This window comes from Phycomyces blakesleeanus (genome assembly GCF_001638985.1).
Source record: "Phycomyces blakesleeanus NRRL 1555(-) unplaced genomic scaffold PHYBLscaffold_9, whole genome shotgun sequence".
In the NCBI taxonomy this organism is placed as follows: domain Eukaryota; kingdom Fungi; phylum Mucoromycota; class Mucoromycetes; order Mucorales; family Phycomycetaceae; genus Phycomyces; species Phycomyces blakesleeanus.
In genome coordinates this window covers 710,844-727,555 of record NW_017265142.1, presented here as the reverse complement: position 1 = coordinate 727,555, position 16,712 = coordinate 710,844, and the positions used below count along the sequence as shown (strand labels likewise).

General features: G+C 35.2%; 5 protein-coding genes and 1 non-coding gene across 6 annotated transcripts; 2 read left to right on the top strand and 4 right to left on the bottom strand.

The window, feature by feature from the left end:
* Positions 1 to 1,145: 1,145 nt before the first annotated feature.
* On the top strand, positions 1,146 to 1,216 carry PHYBLDRAFT_t124. Its single transcript has one exon. It is a non-coding gene; the product is annotated as a tRNA-Gly (tRNA).
* Positions 1,217 to 1,827: 611 nt separating this feature from the next.
* Positions 1,828 to 4,486, bottom strand: PHYBLDRAFT_144765 (hypothetical protein; the record flags this gene model as incomplete). The annotated part of the gene is made up of 6 exons (XM_018431280.1): positions 1,828 to 2,085; positions 2,143 to 2,787; positions 3,272 to 3,553; positions 3,623 to 3,898; positions 3,956 to 4,226; positions 4,290 to 4,486. The coding sequence occupies 6 exons, from the start codon at positions 4,484 to 4,486 to the stop codon at positions 1,828 to 1,830; spliced, it is 1,929 nt and encodes a 642-aa protein (XP_018292358.1).
* Positions 4,487 to 5,829: 1,343 nt separating this feature from the next.
* On the bottom strand, positions 5,830 to 6,805 carry PHYBLDRAFT_167733 (hypothetical protein; the record flags this gene model as incomplete). Its single annotated transcript, XM_018435704.1, has 7 exons — positions 5,830 to 5,932; positions 6,030 to 6,060; positions 6,184 to 6,250; positions 6,410 to 6,496; positions 6,561 to 6,612; positions 6,671 to 6,705; positions 6,794 to 6,805. 7 exons carry the CDS (start codon positions 6,803 to 6,805, stop codon positions 5,830 to 5,832), a joined length of 387 nt encoding a protein of 128 aa, XP_018292357.1.
* Positions 6,806 to 7,221: 416 nt separating this feature from the next.
* PHYBLDRAFT_167732 (hypothetical protein) lies at positions 7,222 to 8,310 on the top strand (the record flags this gene model as incomplete). The annotated part of the gene is made up of 4 exons (XM_018435703.1): positions 7,222 to 7,542; positions 7,599 to 7,865; positions 7,917 to 8,081; positions 8,152 to 8,310. The coding sequence occupies 4 exons, from the start codon at positions 7,222 to 7,224 to the stop codon at positions 8,308 to 8,310; spliced, it is 912 nt and encodes a 303-aa protein (XP_018292356.1).
* Positions 8,311 to 8,933: 623 nt separating this feature from the next.
* On the bottom strand, positions 8,934 to 12,081 carry PHYBLDRAFT_71416 (hypothetical protein; the record flags this gene model as incomplete). Its single annotated transcript, XM_018442467.1, has 6 exons — positions 8,934 to 10,025; positions 10,068 to 10,566; positions 10,684 to 11,458; positions 11,515 to 11,727; positions 11,793 to 11,861; positions 11,934 to 12,081. The coding sequence occupies 6 exons, from the start codon at positions 12,079 to 12,081 to the stop codon at positions 8,934 to 8,936; spliced, it is 2,796 nt and encodes a 931-aa protein (XP_018292355.1).
* A 905-nt stretch (positions 12,082 to 12,986) lies between these two features.
* Positions 12,987 to 14,348, bottom strand: PHYBLDRAFT_71417 (hypothetical protein; the record flags this gene model as incomplete). Its single annotated transcript, XM_018442468.1, has 5 exons — positions 12,987 to 13,006; positions 13,082 to 13,439; positions 13,494 to 13,648; positions 14,007 to 14,113; positions 14,281 to 14,348. The coding sequence occupies 5 exons, from the start codon at positions 14,346 to 14,348 to the stop codon at positions 12,987 to 12,989; spliced, it is 708 nt and encodes a 235-aa protein (XP_018292354.1).
* Between the last annotated feature and the right edge of the window lie 2,364 nt (positions 14,349 to 16,712).

Here is a 16,712-nt window from a genome sequence, read left to right as displayed (position 1 = left end):
GTTCTCTCAATTTTTTTTGTTATATGGCTTTAAAACTTTGTTATATCTTCATGTAAACACTAGTATAACAGCTTAGACAAAAGATCAATTAGCTGCATATGCTTAGAAGCATTAATAGATTTAATAGTTTTATGAATAACTATTATACAATCATCATGTTTTTCAAGAAAATATTTCTTTTTCAATTGTCTAAAATAAACAAATAAACACAAATTTTCAATCAAATCAATACAAAAAAAAACTTTTTTAAAATGTATGCTCTTCTATATATTATACATCATAAAGTATACTATCCCAAAAATTTTTATTATAAAACTAGAATTAAATATACAGTAAAAAATGGGGAAGATATGTTAGTTAAAGAAGTATTTATGTCCATATTAAAAAGAATACTTTCCCACAGATTATAAGTCTTATAGTCTATTTTCTCACATATATCAATTATAAAACAGCAAATAATTATATAACAAAATGTGGAAAAGTATATATGTTAGAATAGTATCCATGTTTGCTCCTTTTTATAAATTAAATACAGATTTAAAATAGAATATAATACTCATATAATTTAAATACACAACACAAACCTGTGCATCATATATTCAAATAACATTGGCAGACTGAAGAACAGTATTGCTTTCTGCTAGAATAATATTTTCTCTATGATTCTAGGCTTATTTCTACTTGTTACAAGTATATTAAGTATTTAGGGGGTAACTTTGATAGAATCATATTGAAACTCATGCTTTCAATATGATATTCGCTTTCTTTCTACTCAATAAAATCATATAATTTTTTCAGTGAGTTATGTGCATTATAGAAGAGAGATATTACTAACATGGGGAACCATGACTTCAAATGAGTACAATGTGTATAAATATGTTAACAAGAGAAAAAAAAAGTGTTGTGTATAGAAGGAACAGGGAATAGAAACAAGATTTTTTCTGTACATGGAAAAATTCTCCTCTTACCACCAAGGGCACAGCACCACATCAACAAACCGTTGACGTCAGCCTCTCATAACCGGGACGACACGTCACGACAACCCACCGGACAAGCCCACTGAGCAGACTGACATTCCAGTACTGGACACCACGACATGGCAAAATGTTTGACTTGTTTACAATACACGCAACAAATACCATCTAGCGCGGATGGTTAAGTGGTATAATCTTCGCCTGCCACGCGAAGGGCCCGGGTTCGATTCCCGGTCCGCGCACGTTAATTCGAATGTATATTTTGTTCCCAATCTGGGTTTGTCTGCTGTAATGTGTCATGCCTGAATTTTGTCAGCCAATCAGGATGACGATTACACAGAATTCTCTTTTGAGAATGACGACCAAAGTGATTTCCTTTTGCTCACAAAAGAATTAGAAAGCACATATATATCAAGTCTTGACTGGGTATATCTTTCTATTATTTTAACTTGTATAAGTTTTGATAATAGATCACCACCAACTAGGACGTTGTGAATAAATAGGAACAGATAGGAATATAGAGAATTGAATGCTTTTTATTGATATAAATCTTGGAGTATTTATACAGATTTCTTAAAAGTGAAACTATTTAATCTAATTATTTTACCCAAGACATATTGGTTTTACATTTATGGAAGGTGATATAATATGTCTTGGTTAACACTAGAGTGTATTTTTATTAAAATCAGGAATTTTAGGATTTGTGTCAATTTTTTCATTTAAAACACCGATAACAAAAACCAGTATTAAATGTCCGCTAGTTTTTTAAAAAAAACTGAAATATTGAAACTTATACATAGGCACAGCATTTTATATTATAAATTATAAATTTTTATTTTTTTATTTTTTTTAATCATGGATGCCTGCTGCAGTAAGATTTACTAATTCTTGAAGTGAATTTCTTCACCTCAGCATCAGCATCCTTAGCATCTAAAAACTTGCTGTAAGCTTTAATATATCTCCAAGTCTTTTTATAAAATCTTCTGATCATAGAAGGAGAACCAGCCACAGGAGAGGCACTGTCCAAGAAAGACAGAAGATTCTTTTCTAACAACTTGAAAGAATAATCGCAGTTTAGGCGAGCCACACGTTTGGCTGCGCCCCAGTAATGCTTGATTCAATTGCATTCACAATAAAACTTGGGGTACAGCTCAAATATGTGACCCACCTCTTCCACCGCCTCTTGAATAGCTGTCTTCTGTCCAGAAAAGTTGGACTGAGAGGCCAAGAGGTGGCGGGCACAGCAACAGTGGTTCTTTGCTTCTTCTCCATTGCAGTCCATTCTCCATCTTCTAGAAAGATTGAATGGATCCAGTTCCATCCACAGTCCATGCTCCAGAAGGATCCACTGGATGCCAACAAACTGTCTCTTCTCTACTGGCCCCTTTCCTTTCCTTCCAGCTTCAAAGACTGTCTCATACAATGATTGAGGGATGATACATCCATCTCTCAAAAACGTTATATCTTTGAAAATGAACTTGTCATTTTCAGAAACAATCTTTGGCTTTAGAACCATGTGGGTGGCAACCAAGGCATCTGTGGCATATGCTTTGTGGTTGCTGCTTTGGTTGAAAATAAAGACACCGGTGCACCCCTCATGCAAGCTTTTGAACAGAGGGATAACATGGTTCTTCAGCTGGTCAAGCATGTCTTTGCTTGTCCAGTAACTGCCATATGCTACCCCAACGTTAAATATTCTGCAGGAGACCCATCCCTTCACTCGCATAGTGCCATTGTTGTGGTGGTTGAAGTTGAAGAAGTTTTTAAGAGGAAGAATTGAAGATTTTAGATTAGGAACGAAGATTCGGGAGAACTTGTGTAGGTTTTGTTTATTGAGAAAGGATTTTGTATCAAAGTTTGACCAGGTTCCTACACTGAACCACTACTGCTATTTATATTATTTTGGATCAGAAAAATTATATGACTGGGGTCAGGTAATTGGTCCTATCTGAGCCTTAATCAGAGCAACGTGATCTTGAGATAATTAATGTATGATTAATTATATAAATGTGTGTAGTCCCAATAAAGTATTAATATCGAAAGTAAATGTGTTTATGAGTTGTAATTATGCTTATAATAATTCACTGATGTATCACATATTATGGTGATATCATCATATGAAATATAATTACTATCATGCATGCTAAACCTGTGTGTTAAATAATAAAGTAATTGGTAGACACCTTTGACTGGAATAGCTGAGGCCTTATATTATTTCCTTCAGACTTATTCTCAATTACATCAGTAGTCAATACTCATTTACAACAGCCATGACAAGCACACTGGAACTCGCTGACCATCAGAGATCTTCCCTGACCTTTTTTGCGGATGTGGCTTTCACCTTCCTCAAGCCACATGTCCACCTTTTCATCATGGGCATAAAAGGTGGACTCATCATGGGTCACCATAACCAGCTTCTTCTGGTTCTCCAAAAGAAGAGAGGTCATCTCAATTTCTTCATCTTCCCCAGTAAAGTCTGACAGACATTGTTTGTATCCTATCATTCGCATTGCCCAAGCATAGCAATACTGAATAAGGTCTTGTCTTTCATGTCCATCATAATATACGTCCTGGTTGTTCTTGCGGTGGACGTACCCCCAAGCTCTCATGCATTTTCATGCTGTGCTTATGGCCACGTTGCCTTTTACACCAAGGCATGATGGAAAAAGCATTTCATTGAGATACTTTTTCAAATCCACAACAGTTCGTCTTTCTGCTTTTTGAGTACGAAGCCAAACAATTACTTTCTTTTTAAGGTCTTCATCGTCTACAATTGAAGACTGCTTGGCATGCTTGCCCTGTTGATGTTCAGAAATTTTGCCAAACTGAAGAAATTCTTTGACCCAACTGCAGACAGCCTCTCCACGGTACTTGGAAGGTGTTGTCCAAAAAATCTCTGCTGCTTTTTCAGATGCCTCGATTTTCTTGCAATTGTTCAAGAGGCGTCAGAAATACTCTTTCACAGCAATGTGTTTTCTTACTTCAAACAAAGCAAACTTGCCCAACTCGCTATCTGAACTGACTGGAGACTTTATCATCTCAGAGATTTTCTCATAAGCTTCACGAATCTTTTCAAGTTCCTCATCTTTTGATTGCTTGTATACAGTTAATGCTTCTGTTACAGGCGAAACTGGTGCAACAGGAACCAAGAAACCAAAATCAGCAAGCGTTCTGACCTTCTTGTCTTTATTTGCCTCAAGCTCTTCTTTCATTTTTCTCTTGTTGTGCATAATCGATGATCTCAAGTCTTCTCTGTAGAGTCTATGCAAATTTTTTCTTGCGTCTGGTCTTTATATCAGAAAGCTATTATAGTACGCAGCAATCATTGTATCCATATCTAAATCCAAGAGCTCCCAGTCGTACTCTTCTACAATTTGATTTTCAACAGGTTCCTTTTCTCCAGCTTCCTTTTCTGTATCAATAGTAATAATTGGAGACTTGGCACAGAATTTTCCGCCCTCTCTTCGAACCATTTTAGAAGTAAGGATAGAGCAAGCGTTTTTACGACCCATTTTTAAGAATTTGTTTTGGTAAAAGTAAAAGAAGTGTTTTCAGAACAGTCTTGATAGACAGCTGTCACATCCAAAAACGTGGTTTATACTCCGCATGTTACGCGTAATTGCTAATTTAGGATATATAATTCTCTATATCTGCCTTGAGATGCCATCAGAGATATAGATTCAAGTCTCAATATTTCTCTTCCCCTGCTATTAAATTGGAACACCGCACTTTTTTAAAAGTCAAAAACTTTGTTGGAAATGTTACTACAAACAAGCTGCTCGCACAGTTCTTTTCAGAAACACTTTCTCCGTGTCCATGAGCAATGGTTTTTTTGTATTGACATTTCTGACAAAGTTTTTGCCTTTTGAAAAAAATATCGGAGTCCAATAATTCTTTCTGATTATAAGAAAAATACACTATATAGGAAAAAAAGTGGTCTTTTTGGTGGTCTTTTAGGTGGTCTTTTAGGTGGTCTTTTGGGTGGTCTTTTGGGTGGCAGTTTTGGTAAAACCAGCAAAAAGACCACCCCTATTTTTGGAAATATAATTAGATCTCTGTTGACTGATGAATGTTAGGTTTTATTCATATCCCGATATTTAAATTTATGTATTATTCTTTTTGTTCTATTGGTAGAAAGAAAATAAAAAAGAGCTTTCTTATTGTGATAGATGGAAAAAAAGAATCTTTGTATTGTCACTCATAAAATACTTTCATTATACTGCTACTTTTAATTGGATAATATAAACTTTATTGCAGTATGCACATTGATAATATTGGTCATTTAAACAAAAACATTCTCTCAATTGGTTCTCATATATATATTCTGATTCATCCCACTGCAAAAGGAGGGCCAATTCAGTATACTAAATCTTGACCAAATACTGTCTGAATGAATAAAATTCAGCATGAATTCGATCAGAATTTATGATGCCAATTTTTTAAAATTCGTGAGCTAAATGAATACAATTAGTATACTGAATTTTAGGAACGCAAAAAGAAAAAGTGTGATATACTTTTATGTGATATATTTTGGTCATGAAAATATAGACACACTTTTATCAGACCGCAGATTTTTCATTTTATATTGGTTTTGGGGTTTTTTTTTAAATACAGCACATAACATTCAACATCTTTTTATTACTATATATGGGTTGTTAAAGAAGAGATTTGGTCAAGATTTGGTCAAGATTTAGTCAAGATTTAGAGGTTTATGGGTCATTTTAAAGGTTTTTATTGGTTTGAAAAAATTTTCTTATTGTTTCTAGCTGTTTCTATTCGTCTACATCACTAATCGTCTTCTGTTGCAATTGGGTAGAAACATCACACTCGATGCCGTCATTTATTTTAGTGGATACTATGTTATTCCTTTCGAACATCCATTGGTCCACCCCTGGTGCAATCGACCCCTACTGTATTCCATTGCTTGCTGCGGCACGCCTTCTTGGCCTGTTTGTTTACTTTTATAAAAAATAATTATAGGGTGGATTAGAAAGAATGTTCTAGGTATATTTATTTGAGAGCGACAGATTATTTAAAAAATATGAATGTACTTACAATAAAGTTAAACACGAGAACAGATGGATGTCTTTAACATAAAGATAGATATATCAACGTTTTAGTTAAATGTCTCAATTATAGTAATATTGTCTATAAAAATAATAACTTTTGTTAATACGATGCAAAGTAAATAAGACTATGGTTTGCTTACCAGACAGTTCAGAAAACAGAAGAGTTGACAAACACAAAATACAATGACATTGTCTATAAAATATAATCTTTTATTAGAATGAAATAAAGAGTATCAGACTATTTTTTGCTTACCAATTATTCAATACAATAGAAGATGCAGCATGCGGGAAATGGAGATATTATCTATAAAATAATTTCTTTTCATTAGAATTACATACAAAGAAGTAGAATGATTATTTACTTACTTGTCTATCTGTAGAGAATAAGAGTCGGTGTATAATCAAAAAAAGAGGACCGAGATAAAGACCAGTGACTATAGAGTGTATGGTATACTTAAGAAAAATAATAAATACAAGTTGTATCTTGAAGGTGCACGTTAATACTTATACAACATACCATTTTGTAAACCCTCCCAAGGTATATGTCTTTGTTAACGGGCCAGAAAAATCTAAGCAGAATAATTAATACATAAATCGTGAATAAATATTCAAGTATATTTTTATTACCTTTTTATCATTATTTTTGAGGCAGTTAAGAAGGACTTGGTGGTTTAAAGCATAGTGTATCATGCTAGAATAAAAACAACAAGATGATTAGGTCTTGAAACTTTGATGTGAGTTGATGCTTACCATGTTAGACATTAAGAAAGAAGTAAAGAAGAAGAAAGAAAAAATTAAAAAAAAAACGGGGGAAATTCAAAATTATAATTTTATGACCGTTGACCCTGAGAAACTGATAGAATCAATGGAGCAAATTGAAAGTCATTCAACCCATCCCGATTGAGACAAGACATTACGTACTAAACCATAATCTCTCACATCTTTGTAATGGATGTAAGCTATTACAAATGCCTTTCCAAGTCGGCTTATAAAGAAAAGTATAATATAGAGAGCAAAATGCTATAAAGAGCATCATCAGAAAAATAATCTTTTGGTGCCTTACTTTCCACCTTTACGTATGTTTTGATTTATTTTATTATTTTAAAGAAACCCGACTCTAATTATTAAAGTATTCACATTGTTTCCATTTCTTTCATTAGCCTTAAATATCTCAATTCATGTCTTCTAATACGCAGCAATCCAAAAAAACGAAAAAGACGACTACAAAAAAGTCTGTTCAACAAACCGCTGGGACAGCAGCAAGCACAAGACAATGGGAAATTCTTCCCAGCTTGACAGTTAGCGCAGAGCTAGATGGTACTGTCCTGTCCACTTTGTCCACCATGAGCACCCGACTGAATGAATCTTATTCACTTCTGGAGAAGGTCTACCACAACATGGGAGCAACCAATGGCCAGAATAACAATTCGAACCATAGTCCCATCGGTCAGGCTCTTACTACAGGAGAATATATAAAGTACTGCCTTCCAACGGTTTCGGTAGGATATATACTAGTAATAGAATATTGCAAAGTTACTTACATTATATTTTGCAGAGATTGATCCGTTCTCAAACACGAGCAGTTCTGGCAACAATGCCATTGACAGTCAATGAGGGCGCCTTCTTGACATCCAACCGTCCCATTGCTGATGTAGTGCAGAGCTACACACATCAGCAAGCTGAAGTAAAGTCTGTTTTGTCTGCAGTTGTGGAAGAGAAAACCCGAAGACATATTTTGTATATGCTTCAAAGGGCAAAAGCTTTGCCAGAAAAGATAGCTCGACAAAATCGGATTTCTCGACGCCGGTCCAGAAAGAGAAACGTAAGTATAGTCAACAGTTTTTGTGTAAACTATTTTAACTTTTTTTTTCAGATTCTTGCAGACTACAAGGTAATTCACTTAGCTGACAAGACAAACCTTGAGTCTAAGTTTGGTGAGACTGTCGTTGACCTTCTGAACTATGACATGTTGTCTGATATTGAGTCAGATGAGGAGAAAAATAAAACTAGATATACTCCTAGAAATAGACATCTCTTGGTAAGGCTCTCATAATAAAAGTTATTTTTTTTAATACTTCTAACTCAAAAGTATTAATATTATAATGCAGGTGGATGAATACTTTACTGTTTTGAAGAAACAGAGACTTGCTAACAAGGGACCAGACGTCATTGGCAATTCTGTCTATCCAATTATTTTGAGAAACACCGAGTTATCAAATGAGAAAAAGGCACGTGTTGCTGCTTGGATTCACACACGCCAACAATAAATCGTTATTTTGTTTACAAAGTGCATATAGTACTTTAATGATTTTTATTGATTGTGTTGAATGATGTGGGGTGAAGTGGTAAAATATAATCAGGCGGTATTGTCAAGATGAGAAGCAATTAATATATAAATAAAAGGAAAAAGAAAAAGACAAAATCAAAAATCAAAATAATAAATTATTTATTTTATTTTATTTTATTTTATTTTATTTTATTTTAAAGCCAATTAATAAAAAAAATATATATACAAAGCAATTATTTAATTATATAACCCTGATTGTTTTATCCTCGTTTTTTTTTATTGGAAATTATAATACCGATATTAGCAAGAATATGTAATAAAGGCAAAGAAAATGGTAAATGTCGGGTATTAAATATACAAGTTTTTTTGTCTTTTATATTATTGATAAAAGCAAGAGAAATAAATCATGGTTTTTACTATTTGTTAATAGTTAAAAAAAACTGGTAATATAATTTACTATTGCTCTTTTAAATACTTAATAAAGAAGTAATGTTAAAACTAAATAAGAATACAGAGATAAATAAAGCTAAACCTTTTTACAGTCAAAAAAACTTCTATTATAATTATTTATACTGGTAACCTAAATAGTTGTTATTTATTTTTTTATGTGACTACTTTTCTAGGCAGTGGAATAACCAGGTGCTTTTGCGTCCCACTCTGCATTTTATGCGTAGTCAATGCAAAGCACGAATGCAGACGATGCACTGGAACAATGCACGAAGCATCTTCTTCCATAAATCCCTTGTCCCACAACTGCAGACCTTGATCAGCTAATGGCTGATGACTACTTGAATGGTAGGTGGGAAACCATTTAATGAATGCGAACGTTGACACTCTTTTGACTCCACCGATCTTGATGGTATGAGTAAATAAATACTCTATTTGACCAGGGAATTCAGATACATCGTCATTTGTTCTCTCAAGAAACAATACCCTCACAAAAGACCCGCGCTTCTTCTTTTCACCACTGCAGTACTCTTGCCCCAGCAACGAAATCTTCTTCACCTTTTGAATCCGATTGTTCACAAATACATCCTCACCAATTGGGATTCTCCCTACCACACAGAAGGAAACACTTGTACTCTGGTAAGCCTTGACATAGAATTCAAATAACCACTGATAGTGATCATCCTTCATCATAGTCAAAGGCTGCAACTTGATTGGCAATGTGGTCGGGGGCAAGGCCTCACTTCCGGTGACATTGTACCATGGATTTGTAGCAGCTTGCTGGAACATTGCTAAGCTAAATGGCAACGCAGGAGGGTGGCCAGCATCCAAATTCAAGGGAGAAGAGCTGTCGGAATTTGATTTTACTTGGGCAACCCCCTCAAGGAACTCTATCAGTGGTGATGAAAGATTGGTAGAATACACTCGAAGAAAGCTACCAATGAATGCTTTCTCCAGGAAGACTCTCATGAAGGTGACCTCAAGACCATTGCGACGGTTCGTCTTGATGTTCTTTAACTTGCCGTTGTATCTCTCGAAGCTATACAGCCAGAATGCGTATACCGGACCAAAATTAAGCATTGACTCACGCAAGTGCATATGCAAGTGCATATTTGGCGTGATGCTGCTCTCTCCATAAAGAGTCTCACACTCTTTTCCGAATTCTCCAAGGAGCTGGTGTGCGCTGTCAATTTCTGAATATGTGACTGAAGGACCGGTCAACTTTCGGCATGCTTTTACAAAGAGAGTCTAGTTTTTGTAGTCGTCTTCAGGCAAAGCGTCTTTTAGTACCACCAACGAATAAATCAGACACCACAATCGCCACTTGTCTGCCTTCATATACGGGAAACCAGATTCGATCTTTGTTGATAAAACGGCATACCCAGGAGGAACAAGAATACCATCGGCAAGACGTTGCATACGGACGAGAACAGCAGTTGGGAGATACCTCAGGTCTTTCCAAACACTGATCATACGCTTTGCTGTCCCAAGAAACAAATTGTGCATGGGATCAACAATCGTGCATCGGACGGGATCAAAGTAGTGTAGGCGATGCAACTCGGAAAAACGGGTGCCATGCTGCTTCTCCAAAACAGCTCTCTCTGCATCAGATTCTGCGCAGAACCACATCTCAGCTTCGGTTGCATTTTCCTCTTTTGTTCGGGAGACCCAGTTCTCATGATCGAATCCAGAATAATTGATCTTACTTGTTCCAGCAACAACAGTGAAATGACGCTTGCATATGTGACAGGCGTTTGTACTTGCAAATCCTGTAAATCCAGCAGTCTTTCTTGCAGCAGGTATGTTGCAAGCAACACACATAAGAGCAGCGCGGATACTAGTACCATTGGGGAACTCTGGAGTTTTCATAGTTATGCCGCCGTATAACTCTACCAGCTCGTCTACCAGAGGTTCCAAGAAGTTGTTCATCTGGTCGATCTTCGCTTCCTTTGGACCAGGCATGACACCGACAAGGATAATGTTTTCTGGCTTCATTCTTTCTTCCCTAGGTAGGTTGTTCATTGACAGGTACAAGGCCCCACTTGCATGTGTACGACCCTCGAACGGTTGAAACCAATCCACATTCAATGTCAACATCAAAGAATGGTCGTGATTCACAAAAGGCTCGTCATCTTCATCAAGGAGCTCAGACCACATTGCACCATCATAGATGTCCAACAAGGTACTGTTTACAGTTTCCCTTGATCTCCATTGAACGATTTGATGCTCGAACCCAGGTTTGGCGAAATGCTGTGCCAATGCATTCTTGAGCGAGTTGTATGGAAAAACCATGAGAGGGACGGCGCGATCAGCTTTGGTGTCAGAGAAAAGAGGATTTCCGGAGTATGTTGGTGGTGTGGTTGTGTATTTTTCGAATGTGCAATTTGGTTGGCGATTGCCTGGTAGGTAAATTGCAAAGCACTTGTTGCAGACGGTGTATTTGACGATGCTTTTTGTCATGAAATTGAAGCCGGTCATAGTCTTTAATGCATCAATGGTGAGTGGGAGATTGGTATCCTTATCAAAGGCAACAAGAAGATGGCGGAAGAATTTCAACATAGCAGTTCCACCTGCTTGAACCAAGTAAAACGCCTGAAAGATAACGCCAAATAGAGCCATGAATTGGCTTGTTTGAGACATTTCATGAATTTTCAAAGAAGCAACTACAAAGGCAAGTATTTCTGTTAATTATTTGTAACACAATTTATGTATATTTCTTTTTTAAATGTATGCATACCGGAAGCAACCATGTCTTCAAAATCTTCAACACCGGCAACCTCAACTTCGCTCTCATCTTCAGACTCATCGCTTGAATCAGGATCGTCATTGTCAGAAGCCAATGATGTTGTCTCGACATCAGACTCTTCGAATTGAAAAATCTTGTCTTCTCTCAAAAAAGGTACACTCTGTATGGTAGTTTTGGCTGATACAATAGAATAATTGTCTTCATCTATAGTAAAACCAGACTATTAGCTATCTAAATTATGATTTATTAAAAAGAAATTTTATACTCACAATCAATCGATGTTTCAGATACATCTACCATCTCAACGTCTGTCTCTTCTTCGACAACTTCTGTATTAACTGATAATTAACAAAAAAAATATTAGATTACAATTTATCCAGTAATGCGCGTACTACTCAAATGTCATTTACCTCGATTTTTTGGGCCAATGTCTAATAACTTATCAGCATTATTATGATGCTTAAAGGTCTGTGCATTTTGCAAAATTCCGCCAATTGCATTTTTGGTACATGATGAACATGTACACATAACAGTGTAGGTTTTAGTTGTAGAATTCATAACAGTAAGAATAATATTAATAATAATAAAATAATAAAGAGGTGTATACTATATTTTATTTTCATCTTTTATATGTCTCTTATTTTTGTCATTAATAATGAGTTGATATATCTTGTTCACTATGTCATTGACTACATTGAGCTTACCGTCCCTATTAGTAAGAATTACAAATGGATTTTGATGCAGCGATCTTTTCTTAAAAAAAGTGTGCCTGATTATTAATTGGGCTTCAATTTAATAATCACTGATATAATGGCGTAGTTTTTCTCTTTCGCGTTTTTTTAACATGACATCAATTCTCGCTCATTTTGGCAAGTGGCCTTTTTTGGATTTTCTTTTTCTTGTATTTTTTATGACATCAATTCTTGCTCTTTTTTTCAATTTTTTTTGATATACTTTCTTATTAAAAATAAGTCATATGTCATACATTATTATATTCTAATAAAATTCAGTATTTTTTGCGATGCAATAAAAATATTATTGAGTCTAAATTAGGTGCATCTGTAACAACAAGTTTTTCCTTCCAGAAAAATAATTAAATACTACATTTAACATTTAATATTTTATTTTTATTTTTTATTTTTCTGCCAAGTCAATCGAAACATATATTTTTTAAGACAATTGTGCGATTTATTGCCTAATTAATAAATATTTGTGTTTGTATCTGTGTTTATTTAATATAATCAGAAAAAATTGCGAATTCCCATCTCAAGAAAAAAATATATTGAAAAACGATGGTGTTTGAAATATTTTTCCAAATTTTGCCAAAATTCAAAAAATAAAATTCGACCGAATCCACCCTCCTTTTGCAGTGTCCGCAGTTTTAATTGGGCAAAAAAGTTTTATTTCATAGAAGATCATTATTTAAAAATGTTTTTATTGGTTGTTATAATAGAAATAATATTTTATTCATGAATCATACTGGCTAAAATTCTTTCAGATTATTACATATTCTCACATTAATTACACAATTTATTGTACCTACCAGATATGAACTTACCAGAGTATTCTCGCTTCTTACACCCTTTCCAGAGCTGGCTAACCCTTGCAATTGATGCCCAGTTTCTGTGGCATCTGGTAAAATTGATTCTATTGTCTCTGAGTATGATAGAATGATTGATACACAGCCTGTTTTTATCCTCTTGAGGAAACAATGACCAGGCAGGGTTTGTTCCAAGATCCTGAACAGATGGAAGAGCTGCCAGTTGATCACATATGACCTTGTTACATGTGTTAACAATTCTCTTGGTTTCCTCAGTCAATTCTATTCTAAGATTGTCTGTTATCATCTTATATATATGCTTTAAAGTTATATCGTTGATTTTTGATATGGGTCTTGGAATGATGCCAGTAATAGTCTATTATGTTTGACATTAATTGAAAGGACTTTAGTTGTTATGGTATTTGCTTACACTGGTAGAAATTACAATAGTTCTATCTGGAAATTCCCGATCTTTAAATTCATTGTAGAAACTTGTCATTTGAAGTTGCATTGCATCTTGTTTTTTTTCTAATGCTTCTTGACGGCCTAGCAATGCTTCTTGACCACTCTTTAGAGAAATAAGTGCTGTGAAGTTTTATAGAATAAAATCAACAGTAAAAAGATTGAGACGTATATAAGAATACTTTGAGACTGTATATAGGTTGTCTTTATTAAAGAATACAAAGTTGTCCTTTTTATATCAAAACACGATCTGCTTTGTCAGTCACATCTTAATTTCTTAAGTCTGAGTTCATTTAGATATTAGAGAGCTGGTACTGCTATGTTTATAATTTAATCTAATTGCAGTGTCCTCATATTAACTCAGTGCTTACTGAGCTGTCATAATTACAGTACTTACTGTAATTAATTATTGGTCTTATTGATTTACCATAAGTAAAATAAATAAATTATTCATTTGTTCTTGTAATGATAGCTGTTTTACTATAATAATAGGAATATGTTCTTAGATGTAATAAATCCAACAACCTAGTGTCTGGATCACCACAAGTGCAGCTTGTATTCCTTGAAGCAACTGAATCACTGTATTGTCTGTATTGTTTATAATTGTAAAAAAAAATCAGTTACGTGTTTGTTATAGAAAAAGAAACAAAGAGAAAATTTTTTACCAGAAACTATTATTAGTTTCAAATCTTTAGCTTCAATTTTTTAGCTTCAAATTATTAGTTTCAAATTATTTATACAAATCTATTGGTTACTCCTGAAGAAACATTGATCTAGTAACTTCACTGATGACATACAAATACTTCTTTAAGATTCTGAGCATATATTCAGAATGCATATAACATCATTGTCTTTATATAATTAAGTATAAAGCTATACATTCAGAAATTAATTAATTCTATTCTTACTTATATAACAAAGTTTTTTTTTATCTACCTCAAACATATCCAAAATTACAAAAGCCCCTCGTTACCAATGCCGTACTTGCAAGTCGACCTTTAATAACAGTCAAACATATAAAAGATGGCTCAAACAATGCATGACAAATAGGGCAGAATTACTTGCCAATAGCAAAGTTTTCCAAACTGTCTCTCTTCCTGATCAAAGCCAGTTTACATCAGCAATGATTCTTAACTTGGCTTTTGGGTAAGCTTATTAAAACCAAAAACACAAAACAATAGACAGTATATTAATTAGCTGTATACTTTGATAAACAAACAGAGAAAACATCAACACAAGCAGTAGTGAGGATATGGATATCATTGACAGTACTGAAGATGATGAGTCCATGGTGAGATACATAAATATATATATTATGATAATCATACTTATTGTTGTTTATCTTACTATAGTACGATTTTGGAGAAGAATGTGAGAATGTCATTGACAAAATTGAAGGCATCACACCCTTGCTAGTCTTTGATTTTAGCCAGCCTCTTCCTGTTCCCAGCAACAATGATAAAAAGAATCTTGCGTTCATGCAGTTGATCCAAGAGTTCGGAATTTCTCATCAAGCCCACAAAAAGATTGTAGAACACTTCAACCAGATCCATGATTGTTCTATCAATATTATGTACCAAGCATGCAGCCCACACCTTGAAAACAAGCTTCTTGAGCGCTTCTCGGGTATCAAAGCAGATGGACACAACATTTGCATCAGAGATTATATGCAGTTCAACAACAAGAATGATATCGCATGTGTAAAATGCGGTGAAGCAAGATACCAAAATAGCCAAACTAGCAAAAGTGATACCAGGGTTCCTGTGATATCGATTGTACAGCTTCCTTTGGCCAGACAGCTTGCTTTGTGCTAGGCTGATGATAAGACCGGGACTGAAATGCTCTATTGTCATAACCATCAATCCAGCCAAGACGGGCAGAAAGCAGATGTTTTTGATGGTCATGTGTACCAATTTATGAAGCATCTGTTTTCTGGTGAAAATAATATTACGATTTCGTTGTCCATGGACAGGTTCAACCCATACAATGTACCTGGATTAGTAACCATTGTTCATGCAACTGTCTTGAACTTGAGTCCAACGATCCATTATGAGAAAAACAGGACTATCCAAATAGCAATACTTTCTGGTTGCACTGGTCCCAGTGACATCTGGTATTTTCTTAAGCCAACTCTGAGAGATCTTCATTTACTCCAGACAGAAGGCATGGAAGTAAAGACAATGACAATGACAATCAGGGCAAAGGTGCATGTCCTCATGGCCACTAGCGATATTCTGGCTCTGGCAAAGCTGGCATGCCATGTTGGCCACACAAGTAAGAATGGCTGTTGTATTTGTCACATAGTGGGTCAAACTCCTAAACATGACCAGTACTTCTACATGTTGCCTGGAACTCAGACGTGCTCACTGGAGAGTTTTAGAAACTACAAACTGGCAAGCAGTGAAGACAGAAAGGGGCTCAATGGTCAGTCACCATTAGCCTCAATGGAAACATTCTCTGGCCCGTTTTTTTTTGCGTTAGACAAGATGCATGATCTGGGCCATGGAATCAGTAAACAGGTATGGGGACTTGTACGCAGAAAGTATGGAATCAAGCATTCTCTATGTCTTTCTCTTGCCACTCAAAGGGAGATTGGTGCTACAATGGTAGCCGCAAAATCCACAATTCCTACATTGTTGCATGGTGCCTGGAGAGATGTGACAAAGAATGCCAGTTTCTTTAGAGCTGTGGATTGGACAGACTTTTTACTCTTTGTTGTCCTCACGTTGGTTGCAGAGCGTGTCCAAGACTCGGTTGCCCGAAAGGCATTACTTGGCCTGGTTCAAACATGCAATTTACTCATGAGCTGAAAGTTATCAGCAGAGAATCAGACCTCAATAAGAAAGTATGTTTAATGCCATGTTTTATTTCATTTTTCATAGTAATTTACTTTTATCTTTTTTCTTAGTAATCTTGTAGAATAGAACATATTCCTAGAGAGTCTTCTTTCTACAGCAGATATTGACATTGGCGTGTTCACAATTAACCAGCACATTATTCAGCATTATCCTCAAATGATTGATCTATATGGCCCACCAAGAGCATATAACACACGAACTGTGGAAAGAGCCATTGATGAGTACTCCGGGTCTATCAAGAGTAACTCCCAAGTCAGTGTCAATGCTGGAAACATCATGATCAGACTGATGCAATCCCAGCGTGTAGCAGAACTGACAACAGTTACAAG